This window comes from Thamnophis elegans, chromosome 5, assembly GCF_009769535.1.
Source record: "Thamnophis elegans isolate rThaEle1 chromosome 5, rThaEle1.pri, whole genome shotgun sequence".
NCBI lineage: Eukaryota > Metazoa > Chordata > Lepidosauria > Squamata > Colubridae > Thamnophis > Thamnophis elegans.
In genome coordinates, this window is record NC_045545.1 from 46,697,272 (window position 1) to 46,719,065 (window position 21,794).

The 21,794-nt window shown below is 38.2% G+C and overlaps 1 protein-coding gene across 1 annotated transcript in view; it reads right to left on the minus strand.

Moving 5' to 3' along the window:
- Positions 1-1,928: 1,928 nt before the first annotated feature.
- The window catches only part of TEAD3 (TEA domain transcription factor 3), a 99,459-nt gene continuing 79,593 nt past the window's right edge, over positions 1,929-21,794 (minus strand). Inside the window, 12 exon segments of the mRNA XM_032217898.1 lie at positions 1,929-5,469; positions 7,862-8,014; positions 8,142-8,233; positions 8,236-8,281; positions 8,703-8,769; positions 8,892-9,064; positions 9,600-9,733; positions 12,277-12,338; positions 13,082-13,125; positions 14,133-14,270; positions 14,746-14,757; positions 19,731-19,793. Of these exon segments, the coding sequence (XP_032073789.1) occupies positions 5,356-5,469; positions 7,862-8,014; positions 8,142-8,233; positions 8,236-8,281; positions 8,703-8,769; positions 8,892-9,064; positions 9,600-9,733; positions 12,277-12,338; positions 13,082-13,125; positions 14,133-14,270; positions 14,746-14,757; positions 19,731-19,793 (1,098 nt within the window). The 3' untranslated portion in view covers positions 1,929-5,355.

The following is a 21,794-nucleotide window of genomic DNA, read 5'->3' on the forward strand; positions in this document are numbered from 1 at the left end:
GAAGCAGCTTTTTGTTTGAGAAGCAAAATGTTTTCAAGGAAAAAAAAATCAAGAAAGTCTAATTGTCTTTGGAAAAGCACCTTCTGGAACAACCATGACCTGGACGATTTGAGAATCTCCAGAGACTTTAATGGACTCATTTATTAGCTTATTTCTGCATGCTCCCTACAGTATAGATTGTAGAAGGGCAAAATCTGAGATCAAAATGACCACACTAAAAAAGGCAAGTACTTCCATATGTAATGGTGATTTGTTACTATTTTGATATAAATCAATTTGAGAAGGGATATTCAGGGTGCAATTATGGAAGTAGTTTATGAATTAGCACAATTTTATTTGATAGGGTGAGAACTGGATTCACTATGTGGCTTTAATGCAATGACCACTGTATTCTTGCTATAAGCTAATAATGCCGTCATATAAAGTGGTGTTTGTGTGTATGTATATGTGTGAAATATCTTGCAGCTGATGAAGTGATGCCATAATCAACAATTTATTATTAAACTTAAATGTTAAAATATTTCTTTGTTAGTTTTGCTGCAATAGATTAATGTTGTTACCCTTATGGAATATACCATATGTCAAAAATTAATAAGAGGTTCAGTATTGTATGTGTTCTTCCGTGCTCTGCTTCCTCTACTTGTCAGTTAAATTGTAAAGAACATTTATTCAGTAATTGTCATGTTAATAAAACAAGATTCAGAAACTTTAATAATGTAAATTGTATTTGGTTTGAAAATTTGGGGATGGGAGGGACATGAACAATTAGCTGCTGTCAGCCAGTACTTTGCTTTTGCAGCAAACTTCACAGACAATTTTATCAAGGCCTGATGCTAGAAAGGAAAGAATATTTGAGTTTTAAGGCTGCTTCCAAATAGAGTTAAATAACTCTATGCCCAGAAAATGAAAACTTCACCTTGAATACTGTAGCAATAATCTCTTCACACAAGTATCTATACATTTTTTGTTACAAGTAATATTTACAAGAATTCTGAATGCAGTGCATTTTCCTCTTGTGCAGGAAATGGAAGCTTATATGGGATTCATACAGAATTTACAGAATGTGCCTGGTAGAACATTATGGACAAAATAGTAGCTTGAGACTTATATATCAAAGCAAACCCACTGAAATCAATGGAACATATAAAACACAAAGTTAAATTATGCTATGCCTAAATGTGGATCAAATCAAGAGTCAGACCAAAACTGCTTCTTGAAAATATGCTGTGAATAAACAAGGAAAGCAAAAAATAAAATGCAAAAAGGTTTTTGAGCCAACCATGAACAATAAGTTTAATAGTTTTCAGCAGACCATAGCTTTCTAGAAGCTCCACTGTTCATTCTAGTTGAAGATGGACATACAGTAAACCAATAATATATGATACAACCCATCACCAACTGGATTAAAAAAATACACAAATATAATACATAAAACTGGTTTTTACATTGTGGACTGACAGAGCTCTAAAAAAAAAGGTGACCATAACCCTGGTAGGTTTTACAAAGTCTTTAAAAAAATAAAACAGTACTTCATGTGAAATTCATAAATACATAGGATGTGGGGGAGAGTTGATTGTTGAGATTTGTGGTATATCCAACTAAGAAACATTCATGAAGCATTCTTGACATTCTTTCCTTAAGCTTGCTGTCGCTATCTGAGGATACCAAATAGGCACTTAAAAGTATAAATCGACCTGAAAGTTGAGGCCAGGGGTGGAGGGGAATCTGAAGAGGAAAGCTGAGGATAGAAAATCTAATATTATGGCACGGGAGGACTAAAAAGGAAGAGAAATGTAACAGTCCGGTTTAAGAGGCGGCCTATTTGAAAGGCTTTAGCTGATGATTGTCAATGTAATACAAGAACCTGCATTTACATAAAGACCTTTGTTCTCCCCACATCTTTTTTTAACAAAAGGTTATTTATTATACATGAACTAATGAGAATAGGGAAAGTTTAATCTTAATTCCTAGAATTTTTCATTTAGGAATGAAAAATGCTACATATAAATCAGCCAGCACTCCTGTCCTTATAGATGCTGAGGGCTGAAACAAAAGGAATTCAACATCCCAGGCTCTATTGATTTTGCCTTCTCCCATATTAATAGCTGTAATAGCTATTATTTTATACCAAGGATGCTGTACCTCTTTCCCCAAAGGCTTGAGGAATCTCAAAACGTACCTGAATGTCAAAGCTGGCATTTACTGTCCAGTCAATTCTTCCTAAGGATAACATTTAGGACTGAAGATTGTGACATCACAGTGACCCAGTTTGCCCAAAAACACATGAGGTTGTGCTTGGAACATTCAATTTATCAAGGACAGTGGAGCAGACTTAACATGAGGCAAGGAGGAAAGGAGAAGCACAATTTCCACTTGGCATGGCTTGATAAGAATTTTCAGCACATGTTATGTTGCTCATCTCTCCAGAACACAACATGTTGCAAAATAAGGCACAGTTCTGAGCAAATTGTGACTTGGTTCTCTACAAATTCCATTTCTGTGTACCATTCCATTAGTATGATCACCTTGGGAACTCCTTAATACAGAAAGGAGTGTTTGTTCTAACATTGTCATGGAGTTATCCAGAAGTTCTTGGGTGGAATCAATTACAATCAATTAATATGGGGGTGGGGGACGACACACAATCTTACTTGAATTTAAAACATCCTTCAAAGGGTTGGGAAACGACTCTGTCAGTTTTTCTTATGTTGCCACCTTGGAGTTGCATGTGTCACTCAAACAACAGTCCAAAGGCTCTTAAGAACATTCTTACTCTTCTGATCAAACACTGAATTAGCCAGTGCCTTTGTATCTGGTCCTTCCAGCAAAAGCTGACAATTCAGGTAGTGAAAACGGTACTAGATCAGTAATGTAGTGGTCATACAGGCCAATAGTGAAAATGAGGCCCACGTCAGTTATGAAAAAGAGAGCATGATTTTACGAAAACAAAACTACTATCTACCCTCTCAGACAGAGAGACAGACAGACAGTGGCAAAAACGACACCCCCAAAGCACAAAACCCCTTGAAAAAGAAGGAATAACCAATGTTAAGGCAGAAGTTTAACCTGAATATTATGCGACCCAGTGCCATGAACTAAATTCACAACTCATCTGTTTTAACATATTTTATTCTGAAATTTCCCATCTACTTTTCACAGTCTCTTTGGGGGCTGTCCTCCTATATGCTAATAATACTATGGGGAAAATAACATTTCATTGTGATGAAATGTCTCCTTTACAGCACCTTAAAAAACATCCATTTAAAGTGGGACAGATACCCAAGCATGAAAATGTAATAGTGGCAGGCTTTGACCTGTGCATTCCAAATTGTTCTAGAAAGGAGTAACCTCCTGTGCTCCCTTTTCCAACAATCACATCTTTACCTTCTAGTGTGCCCCTTTCCCAAGTACCTGCTTGGGAGTTCCTCCATCAGAATTCTACTTGCTTTGGGAAAGGTCAATGGTCTAGGGGTTAGTCTTGCTGGGTTGATCAGAAGGAATTGGACAAGAAGAGGTGGTTTTTGTTTCAGTAAAAAAACCCGTAGGACAAGATAGGAAAAGCTCAGTGATAGAGACTCAATGGTAGGGACAGGCAAAAATCATACATTCCGTTAAATCCTCTACTACTCAAAACTACGTGCTAATAGTTAAGACAGGGTATAGTTGAAATCTCCTGGGCCTCAGTCCAGTAGATGCCATGCATGATGATATTGACGCTATTTCTGTAACAGAAGTCCTAAAAGCACCAATCTAAATTAGAAGGCAACTATGTTAAACTCTAGGCTTAAAACCAGAGGCCTGTGTTTAGACTTAAACATCAGCATTTTCAGCAAGAAACAATACAGCTTTCAAGTGACGTGGGACTACATTTTGTCTTTCAGTATCTCCTTAATTAGTTTGATGCTAGCAAACCCTGCAAGGATTTGCTAGGGAAAGATACGTAATACAGAGGGGGTAAAAAGTATCTGGACAATTATTCTGCCCCTTTTTCTGTGACTAGCACAGAAGCAGAAAATTAATACCTCACCAGAATAATGCTTTGGTCTATGCTTTTCCCATAATGTTTTGGCAAGGCAAATATACAAACGAAGAAAAAAGTAAAAACATAAGAAAATAGCTTCTTATGAGAGTTGTTAAATTCCCACAGACGTATGGAAACATGTCCAAATTACTCAGCCTTAGCCAGCCCAAACATTTCCCTAGACCATTTACCAATGTTTCTCAACCTTGGCAACTCTAAGATGTGTGGACTTCAACTCCCAGATTTCCCCCGCCAGCTGTCTGCAAATCTTAAAAGTTGTTAAGGTTGAAAGACACTGCCTTAGACAGCTATCTTGCAATCCCCCTAGCCTAGTCAGACTGTTAATTTCATGATTACCCAATTTGCTTTCCTCCCAGTGCCCTCCTTCTTCTAATACATACTCTAACTTATAATATCCCACAAGACCTTCCTTTGCTTGCTGGGGTTCTCATTCTTTTTTCCCAAGTCAGCCAGTCAGCCACTCTCTCTCTTTCTTGCACATCCATACCCTTGCCTTCTTCCCCTCCCACAAGCTCATACTACTATACTCATCTTCTATTCAAGCATCTGGGACAAAATTGCCACACTTTTTTGTCATAAATCATCAGCAGAAGCCTTCCACCAGCTTCTCAGCTTGGGTAGGAAGTGGGAAAATGCAGCAATCCTGCATTTTAAAATGCCCAGGGTATTAAGGGAATAACGTTATTTCCTTATAATTAACCAACAACTCCCCATGTTGCCCCAACCCTATTTTGGCACTGCACACAGACTTGTGAATCAAGAGATATTTTCTTTTTAAAAAATCATTATCTTCCTCAGGGACTCGATCGGTTCAAAGGCAGCATCAGATTTCCCACCTTTCTTAGAAAAGCATCTTCAGCTGCCCATGTTCATTGTTCTCGGCAGATCAAAGCCACTAGGACAGAATCTGGAATTTGGCATGGAAAACATAGGCACATATGGATATTAACAAGAGTCTCGTTTCACCAGATGCTGTTAGCATTTTGTTGCTGGGAAGGCATCAAGAGGTACCAGACCTTGGCACCAACATCTCCTGAAATACTGATGATCTAGCCCCCAAGATCAGTTCTTCCTGCTGCCTCCAGATATAATTCTCCTTTCACTTTATGCTTTCTTGTAATGCTTTTTTCTGTTTGTTTGTTCAAAATGTTCCTAAGTAGAAAACATCTGAGTATGAGTCATTTTTTTGGCATATTTTTTCTTTGTTCATTTTCAAAGGATGTGTGTCAAGGCATCCTATAGAGGTGGCTTCTCTGACAAGACTTCTCTTTCCTCCCTCTTTTTTAAATTGTCCAGTCAACCCAGAGGGGCCTTTAGTCTTTGACCAACTTGTACACATGATGCTGAGCTCCATGCTCACTGGTTGATACCTCGAAAACAAACGCTATGCAAAGTAATGTTTCCTGGGTATCTCTGTTTGTAACAACCTAGTTAAAAAAGAAACACATTTAGGGAGATCAGGGAAAGTCAAACTGAATGAAAAAGTCAAGTTATAAATTCAGAGAAGAGTAACATATTTTACATAAAAAACAACCACTGAAATTTATGCAGGAATTCTTCTATCTAACTCAATAAATTTGGATTAAGTTAGAGAACTCAATATAAATGATGGCATTAGGATGATGTTTTCCACAATTTTACTAGACACTTATTTCTTATTTATAGGATCTCATGTCCCTTCAGTGCTATTTTATGTGGGCAGGACCTTTTATTTGGGTTTCATGTTTTCTTGTGAACAGCTTAAGGCTTAATGTATATGAAAAATGCTACATTATAGTGCAACTCTAATTATCCCTACTAATTAGTCGATTTTCTGAACTGTTATCCATTTAGGACTGAATATGAGGAGCTATCTTATTTTAGGAATTGTTGCCCAAGTTTACTTTTTCCCCTTTTTCCTGCCAGTCTTTTTCTCTTTTGAATAATGTTTTTACATTGTAAACTCACAGGCAGAGGCTGATTTTTTTAAATTGATTTTGAAAATCAGTTTAAAAAAAAGATATGGGTGGATGAGAAGTAATATAATTTATAGAACAATCATAGATAGTTATAAGAGTTGCAGAGCTAGTGGCTTTCATTAGATTAGCTAACACATAGCAGATGCACACCTGCACTTTAAATGTGCAAAAATCCAGGAAAAAAGAACTTGTTACAATAAATTCATAACATCCTGTTTCAAACAGGAAAAAGTGTTTCAAAACATGTTAGGAGGTGCTGTCAGAGGTCATGGGATTACTCCATCATCTTCTGAATCTCAATGGCTACATAATCCTAGGAAGTAATCAAATAACTTACCAATCATTAAGCCATCCTTTAAAAATAATAATAAATAAATAATGAGTGCTAAAAGAAGAAAACTCTGAGAGGAAAGGAATGAAACTATTATTTATACTGGTAATCCTTGACTGTAATGGAGCTTGCCTGTTACAGTTGTAAACTGTGACAGTCATAAAATCAGTTACCCACAGCTGACCTGATTTTACAATATTTTTTGTGGTGGCTATTAAACAAACATGGTGGTTGTATAGTGAATGTCTTGGCCATTAAACAACCCATTGTATGCTATAGAGCATGGGTCGTCAACCTGGTCTCTACCACCCACTAGTGGGCGTTTTGGGATTCCAGGTGGGTGGTAGGGATTTTGGAGGTTAAAACCTCCTTTTGAGCGAGCGGGCAAGCGCGAGCGCACACATCAATAAACCAACGTGCGCATGCACGCAAACAAGCAAACACATGGGAAGAGTAAGGGGAGGAATGGAAACTGATAGCAGGGACAGGCAGATAAGTTTTGTTATTTATAAAATAAAGCGGAGCAGAGCAGTTGCAAAATAGGAGAAAGAAAAGTTATAGGCAGGAGAGAATTGTTGTTGGCTAATAATAATAAGTGGGCTAACTAGCTCAGACTTACTTTTGTACATTGCCCTAAGGAAGGTAAAAAAAGGAGATAAAAAAAGAAAAGATTAAAAAAAATTAACAAAAAAGGGAAGAAAAATAGAGAAAAGGGGATAAAATAAAGGAGGAGAGTAAGCAGTGTTTAGTCTGGCTCATAAATTAAGTTTTGTTATCTATAAAATAAAGAAAGAAACAAGTAAGGAGAAGAAGGAGAAAATAAAAAAGGGAAAAAGAGATCCTTGATATAGTGAAATACTATAAGAAAGGTAAAGAAGAAGAAGGCAGGAAAAGGAATTTTGTTTGATGGTGACACTTAATAAAAATTGGCACCTAATACAGCATTGTTTTTGGTGTTTGTAATAAAAGGGAAAAGAGGAGGGAAAAAGCACTGTGTGGACTGCAGATCAAAACGTAACAGTAAAATAGTTGTTAAATTGTGAAACAAATTTAGAACCCATGTCTGAAAAAAAGAAATATGTTCATGTTCCACACTTGCGCAAAAATTGTGTGGGCGGTAAGGAAATTTTCCCATCAAGAAAGATCCATTAGTGGGCGGTAGGTAGAAAAAGGTTGACTACCACTGCTATAGAGTATTTTTGCTGAAAACTGAAAAGTAAGGACCAGTTTTCAGCAAAAACATAGTAAATTGGGGTCATGTAAAATAGAGACAAGGACTACCTGTAAGCCAAGAACAAACCACTCTGATTCCCTACAGAATTTAATTAATCTTGATGTGCTTCTCATCCTTTTATAAATTCCCTACAGAATTTAATTAATCTTGATGTGCTTCTCATCCTTTTATAAAGATTAGTTTTAGTATCTGGGCAGCAACAACACTGAAATGATTAAGAAGTGCTTTACTGAGCACCAGTGAGAAATGAGGGGGGCAGCTAGGAAATGAAACAGAAGAAGGAAGAGATTCTTTACCTGTAGGATGGTGAAATTCTCCAGGACACTATTCATCATGTATTTTTCTGGAAGATGTTTCAGTTTATGGATGAAGTTGATCATATATTCGCACATAGGAGACCGATGGATTCGATAGACACATCTTCCATTCTCCATCCGAGCAAATTCAGTCTGCAGAAAGACATGTAGAGATCGTGTAAAGCTATCAGTGCTGAATCTGAGAATACCTACTCAGAATGGGCAAAGATAATCAAATGGATTATCTATTTGTTCCCCATAGAGAAAGCATAGGACTCACCTCCACTTTTTCAACAACTTGTTTTCCAAAGGAGCACACTTTAGTGGAGACTGTGATGGTCATGTTTTCAGCACTGCTATATTGACTGCTTACCCATAAAAAGCACCAGGACCATCCTGTATAGTGCTGTTCAGATCCGCCTAGAATAGAGCAAGAGGTTAATGCAAATTAAACATGGATTAGAATGATTTATTGGCTCAGAATAGAGATCTAATTCATGCTAGTTAATAGAGCATGTTGATCAGTTGGACGGGGAAAAGGTGGATGGGTCCACCTTTCACTCAAATATAGATGTCAAATCCATCTAGTGTACAAAAGGAATAAAACCATAGCCAAATTAAGATTGAGGGGTCCTTGGGCTTGCTAGAGCACTGATGATGTTACATAGTTTGGGTAATGAAACGTCTGCAAGAAAACAAGTAAGCTCAGAGAGCACCAAGGACCCCTCATTTCAACCCTGAGCTACAAATATTCTCCTTTATTGGCACCAAATTAAGATTATTTAATACTGCATGGATACTGCTTTAATAAGGTATCTTCTCCTATCTAATTGTATATTACACCCCCAATTATATCAGCCTTCTTCAATGTTGGATGGGAATTGGTCCAACATTCTGGAAGACTAAGACTAGAAAAACTTATTACAGGAATAGGCTAAGAAGAATATAGTAAGATCATCTGCCATATTATGTAAAGAAATACTTAATAATCACAGACACTGCTTAACGTCAACCTGCATGAAGTTCTTACCCAAACTTGACAAGGAAGAAGGAGTTCTGGGGTCCTCTTTCATAAAGTTCTTTCAGGCCACCTTTTTTCTCAGGAAACTTGTCATAAATCTGGCGTATGTCCACTGCTTCCAGGAGTGGGTCACTGTATGAGGGGTTCGTCTGTCCGATATGCACAAAAAGGTGTTTGCTATACTGTAATGGGAAAGAAAACAGAGGGCATCATTGCTCACTATGTAGGTTGAAACATTGCAAAAATAATAATAATAATTGGGATACCCTGGATGAATTTGCCCTGGATGACTCAAGAGTTGTATTTGCCAATTGCTATCATCTGAGCAAAAGCAGACCAGAAGGAGCCATAGTAACATTTATATTTCACAAACCAGTAAAGAGAATTTGGAACTCAAGTTCTGTGCATCCCTTTTTCAAAAGACCAGATAAATGGAAGCTCAGACAGTATGTAAGAATGAAATTATGATACAAATCTCTCAAGATACCGCTAGAGTGAAAACTCAATTCTGTGGATCTTGATGCAATGGACCAAATTAACTTGTGTGTTATGTCATTTGCGTAATAAAGTCACCACAGAAATTGGGATAGGATGGGATGGAAATAACAGGCGCCCCTCAGATAGTCTTAAAATGCAACTTCATTGCATTCTGTAGAGTAAAGCAAGATCTATCAGTCTCTGCTCCGTCTTGTATGAATTTCCTTTCTGAAGAATTACCGTTTCAGGGTCACGCTGTACTTCCATGAATGCTGAATACTCAAGGAGCCGCAACTTGGCAGAGGCAATTGTTCGGTCCTGCCAGACTGGCACAGCTGAGGCAGAAGGTGGAAGAGGAGCCAAGGGCTCATAGCCTAGAAAAATGGGCAGATAAAACATTCTTGAACATTTTAGAACCAAATTTTAGTTGCAGGAGAAAAGTATGGAAAAAATAATCTTTAAGAATAGACAACTGGGCCAGTTTAGTTCAGTTTGGTTCATTTGTCAATCTTTCCCGGCAATTTAAGACTATTCCCTTAATTGTTATCCTGATCACAATAATATTGCATTACATTATATTCTCTAAAATCAAGATGTTTTTCCCCATTTATGGGCTGTCTGTGGAGTTAAGGAGATAGCAATATGAAACACGTTATCTCTTAAACAACGAAGAGGCCATCATTAGACCTTTCCATTATGGCAATTAGCATTCAGTTTGTTCAGGAAGGTTATGGAGAAAGTTCTCTATTGTAGGCTGCCACCTTCTGGGACGGAGGAAGCATGCCTTCTCTTTGCTGCCTTTTCCCTCTAGAACAGCAGTCCCCAAAAGATACGAATGCCCCCATGTTCTCTGCCTTTATCCAAAGCCTGAGGTTAACAGGTTTACTGATGTATTTGTGAGAGCTCTGTTGTATCTATATATTTTATTGTTTTAGGGTTTTTTTTCTTTAAGTTGCCTGTTTATGTGTCTGCAATTGTAATTGCTTTTATTATTAATCAATTGTATAAGTCACCAGAATCCAACCGACTGAGCAGCCATAATAAATTTAATAAATTAAATTAACGGAAGGTTATTTATGAACAAAATAGAGGTATTAATTAGAAATCTCAGACTTAAGGACAAACATGAAGAGTGCTATGAGTTAAATAACTTCCATGTGTAAAACACAAATGTTCACTTACTGCTATAATAATACAAAAAGTCAGTGTTCTGCTTTTACTGAGTCCTTGGAGGAACATAGAACACAGAAATAACAAGGTTGGAAGGGACCTTGGAGGTCTTCTTGTCCAAATTCCTGCTTGAGCGGGAGACCTTATGCGCCCTCCCAGACAAATTCTTCTTGAAAACCTCCAGCAATGGAGCACCCACAATTTTTGGACGCAAGCTTGTGATTGATTGTTCTCTCAGTCAGGAAATTTCTCCTTCTAGATTGAATCTTCCTTCAATGATCTTCCACCCATTATTTCTTGTCCTGCCCTCAGGTGCTTTGGAAAGTAGATCAATCCCCTCTTCTCTGTGACAACACCACAAGTACTGGAAGACTGGTATCATGTCACCCCAGTCCCTCTTCATTAGACTAGTTCTCTCAACCATTCATAATATGGTATAGCCTTCGGACCTGTTATCTTTATTGCTCTCCGTTATACTCTTTCTAGAGTCTCAGCATTATTTTTTCGGAACTGGATGCAATATTCCAAGTGTGGTCTCACCAGTGAAGTATAAAGCGGCACTATTACGTTGCATAATCTTCATATTATCCCTCTTTTGATGTAGCCTAGGACTGCATTGACTTCTTTGGCAGCTGTAGTATATTGCTGGCTCATATTTAAGTTGTAGTCCATTAGGATACCAAATTCCTCTCAGTTATGCTATAACCTATGGAGCCAGGTATAACCTATTATATAACTGTGCATTTGGGTTTTCTCACCTAAGTGTAGGACCTTACTGTTCTTACCACTAAAATGCATTTTATTAGATAGGACCCAGTATTCAAGTCTGTCAAGATCCTTCTGAAACTTGTGTTTATCTTCCAAAGTATTAGCTATTCCTCCTAGCTTGGTGTCATCTGAAAATTTAAGGTATTCCCCTTCTATTTCCACATCCTGATCATTTATGAACATGGTGAAGAGTAACTGGGCCTAAAATAGAACCTTGAGGTACTCCCTGTATGGAATGTTCTAAGAATCTAATATCTGAATAAGTACTAAATGGGTTTTCTCATTTTCTCATAAATTGATTTTTCTGTTGAATTGCACCACTTCCTTCTCTCAACCAGTTCATTTACAGAAGAGTATCTATAGAACAAAACCAAGACATCAAAGTGCAACCTAGAAAAGTTATATAAAGACATACATAAAAAAGCTTTTGTTCCAGCTATCAGAACACAATTCTAGTCAAAGCCTGAGTATAATTATGGCCCTAAAGCATAATTCTGTAATCTCTTGATTTACTGGCTCAGCATTCCTTCAACATCAATTTGATTTTAGTGCAAAAAGCCCTCTTTCCATATGTATGTGTATTATGAATGTCATTGTGAATATATTGTCTTATATGCTGATTCTGCTTTTATTTTGCATACGGGTAAGTGAACTGAGGAGAAGCAAAAATTCATTTTAGAGAACATGTAACTTGGATGAGCAGCCTGCATTCATATGCTGCATATAAATTATAAAATACACAGCCTAGTGGCACTATCACTTTCATTAAGATGATAATTATTCCAATTAAATTCAATATTACAGTTGGTAAAAAAAAGAGTTCATGGGAGCAGCAATGGGAAAAGAGAGCTATACTGTGTAAACAAATATTTGAATCACATTCAGATGGTGGTAAAAGAGACAGGAGACAAGAGACCAGAAAATTTTTGCACAGTTGAGCATCAAGAGGGTAAATTGGAGAAATCAAGTGACCACTTACTGGCTAGTGATGGAGGCATGGGTGGCTGAATGGGGTAGGGTGGTTGTGCAAAAGGTTTAATGCTGAAAAACAAAATAACATCAAATAGATTAAATTATTTTGACAAACTTTCCTCTAATCTCAGCTACAAGCTTTACTCTGAATACTAAATGCCAGGCAATACGAGCAATGGCAAAAGGTGGAAGGATGAGGGAAACGATGACATGTGTGATTTACGTCAGATGTTGGGGTACGGGTGTAAAATTGCAGCATTTGTGCGATGATGTCTTTGGTTGCATGTCATTATTTTGCCAACATTGGGATTTGCTGCATATGTGACCAGGCAGCAAGTGCTAGATCATTATATCATTGGGCTTCTCAGAGTCACAGGCCAGTCAATGTGGAAGCACAGTGCTAGACCTGATGGATCTTTTGATGTGAGCCAGCATAATCCTGGATTTCTGGGATTATATGTCTAAAAGTACTGACTCTCCAGTACTTTTACATCATATCATAAATTTAATACAGTTGATAAGGAAATATTGGTGGGCTTTGCTGGGGCAGGGTTTCTGAAGTGGAACATTATCTAAACAATGGAAGAGTTCACACATTTATCTTCCACATTTGAGTTGGAGCAATCTCTATGTGCAACTGGTAACCAGGATTCAATTATTCTGTTTTAGAAAAATAGTAACAAGTTTGTTTGAAAAACATAATCTTGCATCAGCACTAAAAATGTACCATTAGCATACAGCTCAAGCACTTACTTTACAAAGTCATGTTCAAAACTATCCCATCCCATCCCATCCCATCTGTCCCTACTTACTCCTGAGAAGGTCCAGACTGTCCTGGGATAGGCCCACTCCAAAACTGAGAAAGCAAAAAGGACACAAAACATGAAGTCAAAGATATTCTCAATAGCTGATGTCATCATTCAATGATTCACAGCATGTTAAGGGTGAATATTTAATACATTTTCCATAAAATAGTTTGAAACGTCTGCCACCAGCAGTTAAAAACTGGGACTACATCAGTGGGAATCTTTACGCAAAGCCAGAGAATTATCTTAATTTTAGTAAAGTAATTGTTAGATAGATGTAGGGCAACAGTGAAGGAATTAGTGGCTGTGACTGAGCTTCCCGATCTTTAGAAGAATCTTAGGAGCCCTTCTGTGGGCTTAGCACCATCACTGAAAACAAAATGAGGCTGGAAACTTATATCCATTTTGGGGGGATGGTGGGAGAAGGGATGAGAATGCGGGGGGGAGGCTTTTGAGGGGCAAACCAGTACTATTTACACTTTTAAAATTCACAATCTCAAAATTGCCATAGGTAGTCCTTGGGTAATGACCATTTGTTCAACAACTGTCAGAAGTTATGACTCCCCCGTCACATGATCATGATCCCATGATGGTTCATATGGTCATGTAATCACCATTTGCAACCTTCCGTGCCAGCTTCCCACAAGCAAAGTGAATGGGGAAGCTAGAAAGGAAGATCACAAGTCACTCCAGTAAGTAACTCCCATTCCTGCTGCTTTTTCTCCTGGGGAATCTGGCTATGGAGAATAAGATCCCATACTACTCTATAGCATGTGCCCACCTGCAGTCTGAAGTGCATGCCCAATCACCCAGCCATACTGCTGTGGTGCCTACCGACAAACCCTCCTGCATTGGCAGCAGCAACCCCCAGCCCACCATCATGCTTATAAGCCACACAAAACTTCTTTGTTTAGTGATTAAACATGGCACTTGAATTAAAAAGACAGAGATGCAGGTTGGTATAAAATACCTAACATGTTTCAAATAAGCCAAGAGCATCTCTCCTAAGAATCCTTTCTGCTCATGACCCTACATCCATATGCGGGGCATTTCTTACCCTGGGAGCAGCAGAGAAGACAGCCTGAGGGAGTGGATGAGGAGGACTCAGCTTGTTCTGCAGGACACTAGCAGACACAATCTGTGCCGAAGACATTGAAGCCATACTCTGCAAAGCCTTGTCCTTTGAGACTTGATCCTTCAAAATAGATAAAAATGAAACAGAAGGAGGGCTTGCTAATCCATACCTTGAGAGCACACAAAAATAACAAGCCGTCTGAAATTAAGGGATAGTTGTTATGGTCTTTGTTAGTTACAACAAAACCATTTTCTCTCTGAGCTTCAACTACTGTACACTAACTATAAACCATTCATCCAAGTTGTTTCTGAAAAGTAATGAAATAGTTGCCACTACTTTTAGAAAGGTACCTTGTTAATCAGAGACAGTCAAATTCTTTGGTTTTGTACAACTTAAGCAGAGACAGAGAAGCAAACCACAGGCAGCGTCTTAGAATAATATTCAAATTCTCCAAACAGCAGCTTCTAATTTTCTCTTTCTAGCAGTATCAGAAATCATTTCGGGTTTCCCTGAGGTAAAGGATTTTTAAACTCTTGTCGGGACCTATACGGTATCTACAGCTAATGGAATAAAGAGAGGTCTGGGTGGTACTTACCAGGTTCATAGCCTGCATGAAGGGAAAAAGAAAAAGAGAAATATGATTAGAACTCAGGTATGGGTGAAGGCTGAGGAAAATCTGCATAGTATCTATAATCATAGGATTTCAAGGTATTGCGATAATCTACCTTTACTTTGTCCCAAAGGTACTATTTCAAAAGGCAACCGGGCTTTGTTTTTCCTTAAGCTTCCTCATACAAGAAGCTTCTTCAGTTCTCGAAGTTCTTCAGTTTCTTGGATGAGAAGTGAAACGTCTTCAAGGAAAAACGAAGTCCAGCTGCCTTTTGAAAATCCTTTGGGACAACCATGACCTGGATGACTGAGAATCTCCATAGACATCTCTACCTTTGCTTTGGAAATAAATTACCCCTGAGCAAGGCCAGTTTCCAATGTATCCTACTTCACAGAATCCTGGGAACTTTGGCTAAAAAAGGAATGGGTGGAAAGTCCCATCTGGCAGGATGCTGATCTCAGATGGATATCTTCTTCGTGTTCACAAATGAAGTGAACAATAAGCAAGGGTTTCTTTTAGTCAAAAATTGAGCAGGCTCTCCAGTTTTGCTCTTCTGCAAATTAGTCTAGGTCTATGTATGGATGGCAGCACTATTTTGCACACTAGACAGATACAAATGAAAAACAATGCTCGAGGTTCTCTTCTATCACCTCCTTGCACAATTACACAGGAAAGGTAAATTAGGACTGCAATACTCTGGATGACCACTAGATGGCAGCACAAACATACAGGAAACGTATCCAGGATTTTTGCAGGCCATATATAAGAAGAATAGAAATAATTATAAATTTTATGCTATATATTAAAGAATAGCAATGTGTTCTAACATTAATATTTGGTATTTTAAGAATACACTGCTTGCACGCAGACAATTGTGTGAATCATTACATCTTCTGCATTGTTTTTAAATTTTCTTTGTCTCTCTCCTTAAAGTTTAAAGACTAACTGGCTGTGAAGTCATTTCTCCTTTCAGTCCCTCTTTTAAAGATGCCTTCAAACATCATTAGCAATTCAGAACTGAAGCTAAGAGAGGTTTATCAATATAAACTTGATATCAAACCAGTCTCAACATCTCAATCCTGAACTTACAGGGACAGAATTAAAGATCAAATAGATTCCAATATCACAATTCAGCTACAAAAGGAGGATTTATTTTCTGAATATTCTCCCTCACCCCAAGGCACAAGTTGCTAGCAGTGGTGCCTAATGAGTTTGGCTAATTCCAGAGTCTGAAAAAGGTCATTTTGTCATGAAGTGGGATATATACAGGGCTTCATTGTTAATCACTTTGTAAGTCTATTGCAAGTGAATATACTTTTGTTCATCATATAACATTTCAAAACAAATCAGAAATGCAGAATTGTGGACAACTATCTATTAAAGCAGGCTACAAAAGCCTTGTTTCGGTATAAAACACACACATACAGCCCCAGTTACGGGCATTCAGAGGCACATGCAGAAACAACATGGTTTAGCAATGTGACTGCATTGCTGCACACTCAAGGCACAGCATTTCCTTCCAAGTATCCTCCTGATATCAAAATTAAAGTACCAGCAACAACACGATTAATTATGGGCATGCATCCTATTAAAAAGTTGTCAAGTATATCTCAAACCGAAGGGTTACAACGGCAATTTAAAAAAAAAACCAATTGAGATACTAGATCTATTGTTCGATATGTATTCAAAAGATTAAATAATAATTGTTATTATGAAGCAATTCATAATTCTCACTTATCTTTTGTGTAAGGAGCTTCCATTGGAGTATAGCAATAACACTTAGACTTATATACCGCTTCATAGTGCTTTTACAGCCCTCTCTAAGCGGTTTACAGAGTCAGCATATCCCCCCCCCCCAAAAAACAACAATCTGGGTCCTCATTTTACCCACCTCGGAAGGATGGAAGGCTGAGTTAACCTTGAGCCGGTAAGATTTGAACTGCTGAACTGCAGCTAGCAGTCAGCTGAAATAACCTGCAGTACTGCACTCTAACCACTACCACCACTGTGGCTCTATGAATACTCTTTCCATTTTAGTCTTACAATAACCTTGGGACGCAGGCCAGGTTCACTGTGTGTACACAACTTGCCTTTTAATGAACCACCTAGCATATCCACTCAGAAGCCTGTTGCACTGAGTTCAGAATAACCACAGATGCCAGTATAACATCAAGTTTCGACTTGAAGAATAATTTGAAAATTGATCTTCCGTGTTTCACTTGGGCACATGGAAGAGCTTTGTCACTGGCGATAACATTCACAGCAAGTAGCTAAGGTTTACTCTGAATACAGAGCTTAAAGGGAAATTTGTCCTTTCCTTGCTTACAAATAAGAAAAGTTAAAATGTGCTGTAAATAGTTGCATTTCTTGACAAAATATTCCTTGACATCAATGGACTAGCACATCAACCTCATTTCTGGGGTAATGTATTTTCTAACTTTTGTGGAAGATTTCCTACAGGGTCAGAATGAAGATAAAGATGCTCTAGAATTATATCCAATTACTGCATGAAATACACTTCTATATCTTTTTACTGTTCTATGCCAGTCTTCAACTGGAAGTATTTACTGAATTCTATGGAAACCAGGGCTTTGACAATGTAAATTAGGGAATGTAGTCTGTTTGTAAATAGTCAAGATTTTCTTTCTTTTTGGGTCAAAAGATGCAGAGACAACCATTGGCAACTTTCCCAATCCTATTTAAATATATATTCTATCTTGGGGAATCTAGAAAGGGAAGAGAGAGGCCATTTTGTAAATTTTTTCGGTTCTTTCCAAGACATTCAGTATATTCACCAACAAAAATGAAAAGATAATCCAGATCAGTTTAGAATACGCTCTGGCTTCCTTTAGAACCATCCCATCTTCTGCTCCATCTTCAGACATTTTATTCAGCAAATCACAGTACACAGAACACACAGAGGGAAAGGGATCAAGTTAGTCAATCTCCAGTTACAGAATAAGGAGAAAAAAGCCAACCACAGAAGAAAAGGAAAGGCAATCACAGGATAAAGCTCTCCAGTTGCATCCTTGCCCAGCTCCCTTAGTTCCTGGTTTCGTGAACTTGTTCTACATATCCTGATTCAGCCACAGCCATCTTATGTCCCTTTCTGGTTCTGTGCATCTCGGTTGCAACCACGGCATAGGCCTCCTTGCCAAATAACGTATTAGGTTCTTAAACACATCACACAATAGTTTCCATAAGAGAGTTAGAGAAACAACTGTTTCCTTTGTTTCTTTCTGTACCTGCCATGGTAAAAAGTAAATCTCAAGCCTAACCCACTCGCATTAATAACTTAATAACTAAATTCAAGCTAATAACTTAATAACCGCATATTGCCATTATAGATAATTGTTATATAATTAATAATAATAGCAGGGCTCAACGTTCCCTCCTATTTAACTTTAACACGCAATTGCTGGTTAAGATTATCCACTGTCTGGAGTTGGGCATCATCAATATGCAGATGATGCTCAATTGTACATCCTGAACAGAGTGGCTTATGCCCTTTGTCACTTCGTCACTGGATTATGGCAGTGTATTTTCTACTTGGGAGGTGTCCTCACAGAAGCTACGGTTGGTCCAGAAGACAGGTAGCCCCCAACATACGACCACAATTGAGTTCAAAATTTCTATTGCTAAGTGACACATTTATGAGTTTTGCCGCCATGTTACAACCTTTCTTGCCCCAGTTGTTAAGTGAATCACTGCAGTTGTTAAGTTAGTGACAGGGCTGTTAATTGAATCTGACACCCCCCTCCCATTGACTTTACTTGTTAGAAGGACACAAAAGGGGATCATGTGACCCCGGGACAGTGCAGCTGTCATAAATATGAACCGGTTGCCGAGTATCTGAATTTTGATCACATGACCACAGGGACGCTACAATAACCGTAAGTGTAAAAAATGGCCATAAGTCACTTTTTCCCCAATGCCGTTGTAACTTTGAATGATCACTAAATGAACGGTTGTATGTTGAGGACTATCTATATAGCAATGTGGACAGTAAAAGCAGCACTGTGTTATGCATGCATGATCTTGCTGCTTTGTGAGCTGCCTTGGTGACCATTTGACTTCCAAGTGCAATTCAATGTGCTGGTTATCACCTATAGACCCCTCTACAGGTAGTCCTTGACTTACAACCGCTCATTTAGTGATAGTTCAAAGTGACAACAGAAAAAAGTGACTCATAACTGTTTTTCACACTTACAATCGTTGCAGCACCCCCCATTATCACGTGATCAAACTTCCAGCACTTGGCAACTGGAATGCATTTATTGAGGGTTACAGTGTCTTGAGGTCTTGTGATATCCTTTTGCCACCTTCTGAGAGCAAAGACGATGGGAAAGCCAGATTCATTTAACAACTGTGTTACTAATTTACCAATTGCAGTTATTCACTTAAGAACTATGGCAAGAAAGGTTGTAAAAGGGGCAAAACTCAACTACCTCACTCAGCCAGAGAAATGTTGGTCTCAGTTGTGGTTGAAAGTTGAGGACTATCTGTGTGCAATTGTCACATCATATCATAGGCCATTCATTCTATATAGCTAGCTTTGTTAAGACTTTTAGGGTTGTATAGTTAAGAGTTCGGGTGAAGGCATATTAACAAATATCACCTGATAGGATTAATAGTATCACTAGGTGTTTATGGAAAAACAACAGCTAGTGGTTGAAAGTCCAATCTGGAAAATTCTTACTGGACATTTACTCTCCTGTTTTTTTCACTGACTTGACACCAAATGAATTGTTTTAGATCACAGCCCTATTCAAATCCTGCCACATAAAGATGCCCCATGTCATCTACCAACCATCTCTCTCTCTCTTCCAAGATTTCTAGCTTTGATCTGATCCCAGGATCAAAGGAAAGGGGCAAGGATATAAAAGGAACAGAGTGGCAATAACAGAATGCAGTATGTTAGCTGCAGCAGGGCCATGGCTTAAAGGTGAGAAAGCTGGGGAAGCGCGTACCTTCAGCTTGGACTGAATCTCACGAGATTTCCGTCTGGCTAGAACCTGCAAGTGGCTAGAGACCTGCAGAGAGAAGAAGGAGAGGGGGAAAAACAGCAGAGCCGTCAACCAGAAAGGAGAGGAAGGAGAGGGGGCTGCCCATGCTCACATACCATGGATGCATGGGCAGGGTCTCCAACGTACCTTTATGCCAACCTGGTACTCTCGCACCTTCTTCCGAGCTAGAACCTGTATATGGCTGGACACCTAGGCCCCGCCAAGTCATTCAAAAAGGAAAACACAAAAAGAATGAAGGTATGACCCCATATCGACAACAGTGCTTTAAGCACCCATGTGAAACTCACTGGCCTCCTAAGCCAGTTGAAGTTCTGACGGAATAATATCGGCTTGCAGGGTAAACCGCGGTTAATGCTTACTGAAAGATTCAGTTGAAGGAAGTTGCTGTAATCTTGCTGAATGAAGCATTTGGAAATATTCCCAGGAAATACCATTTTTAGGTTTCTTGGCAGCAATAAGTACTTTCAATTTTATTATTTCTCATGGACTTCTATACATTATTAATCTTATTGGTTTCAGAAATTACTGAAATTCTGATTTATTTTGCTGCTTCGGGCCCATCTACTCTCCTCAACTATGCAATCCCCCGTTTACTTATTTGATTTTTCTTAATCGGGTAACTGAACTACCTTTCACACAATCAAAACTGTTTATGGGAATGTTCTTCAAAATATTAGTTCTTGATACGATAAATACTGATACCTAGAAAATATGAAACATTTCTCAGCTGTTTGCAAAACTGCTTTTAGGGAGCAAAATGGTAGACATAAAGTTCTTCTTCAGAATATAAATTAAATATGAGTTTATGGCTTTGAAAACTGGTTCAATATTTTGAATAAAAATTACATTTATGGTTGATTATATCTGAATAATGAAATAATATTTTCAGAAAGTCATAACACATAGTTTTCCATTAACAAAATATTGAATATTATAACAAAGGATAGGTGAAGGAATTCTGTTAGGTAAATTCTGTTACCTAACAGCTCCATTAACTTTAATCTGTGTTTAAAACAGACAATGGAAATGTCTTTTTTCTCACTCTATATCAGTGTTTCTCAACCTTGGCAACTTGAAGATGTCTGGACTTCAACTCCCAGAATTCCCCAGCCAGCAAATGGCTGGGGAATTCTGGGAGTTGAAGTCCAGACATCTTCAAGTTGCCAAGGTTGAGAAACACTGCTCTATACATTCATTTATTTTATTTTAAACGTTACATTTCTGTACAGACACAGCTCTATACAGAGCACATCTCCAATGACTGGGAGAGCTGATGAAATACAATAAGCCAGGCAATAGGGGAAAAACCCCCAAAAGAAATCTGTTCTGTTTTAGTGACATAGTTTGCAATCCACTCCAATCTCTCGGGACAGTTTGCAGTCCCCTTAAATATGCTTAGAATTGTCTTATAAACCATTTCCTGGCTATATATGATTTCAGTTTCAGCAGGAAGTTATAGACTGTTAGCTTCAGAGCTGAGAATCATATCTGTAAAGATAAACAGCTCAACATGAAAGATGTTCTTTTAGGCAGCCCAATAAAGATTCCTAGATAAATCAGCCCAGATGTAGGACTGGCATTTCCAATTTCACTGTACTGTGGAAGGACATAAACCACAGTTAAAATAGGAGGAATTGATTGGAACTCTAGAAACAATAATTTTCCTATTCCAAATAGACAGCTTTCATTAATGTCACACGGCAGTTTAACATAGCTAACACTGAGTTCCATTAAAGCCTTCTGCCGCTCTCCACTAATGAACCGTAATTATTCTAAAAGCTACTCCTATATGTTTGAAGAGGAAGAAAATGGAAACAAAGGTTAGAATGAAGTTTCAAGCATGACCGCTTTTGCAACACATGTGACCTGTCTGCTCTTTTTCCATTCATAAAATTACCTAGAAGACCATCGGATAGGTATACACATGGTACATTTCCCATCCCGATTCTGTTTTTTATACTGCACTTCACTTTGATTGAAATTGACCAGAAGAATGAAAGTTTCTGA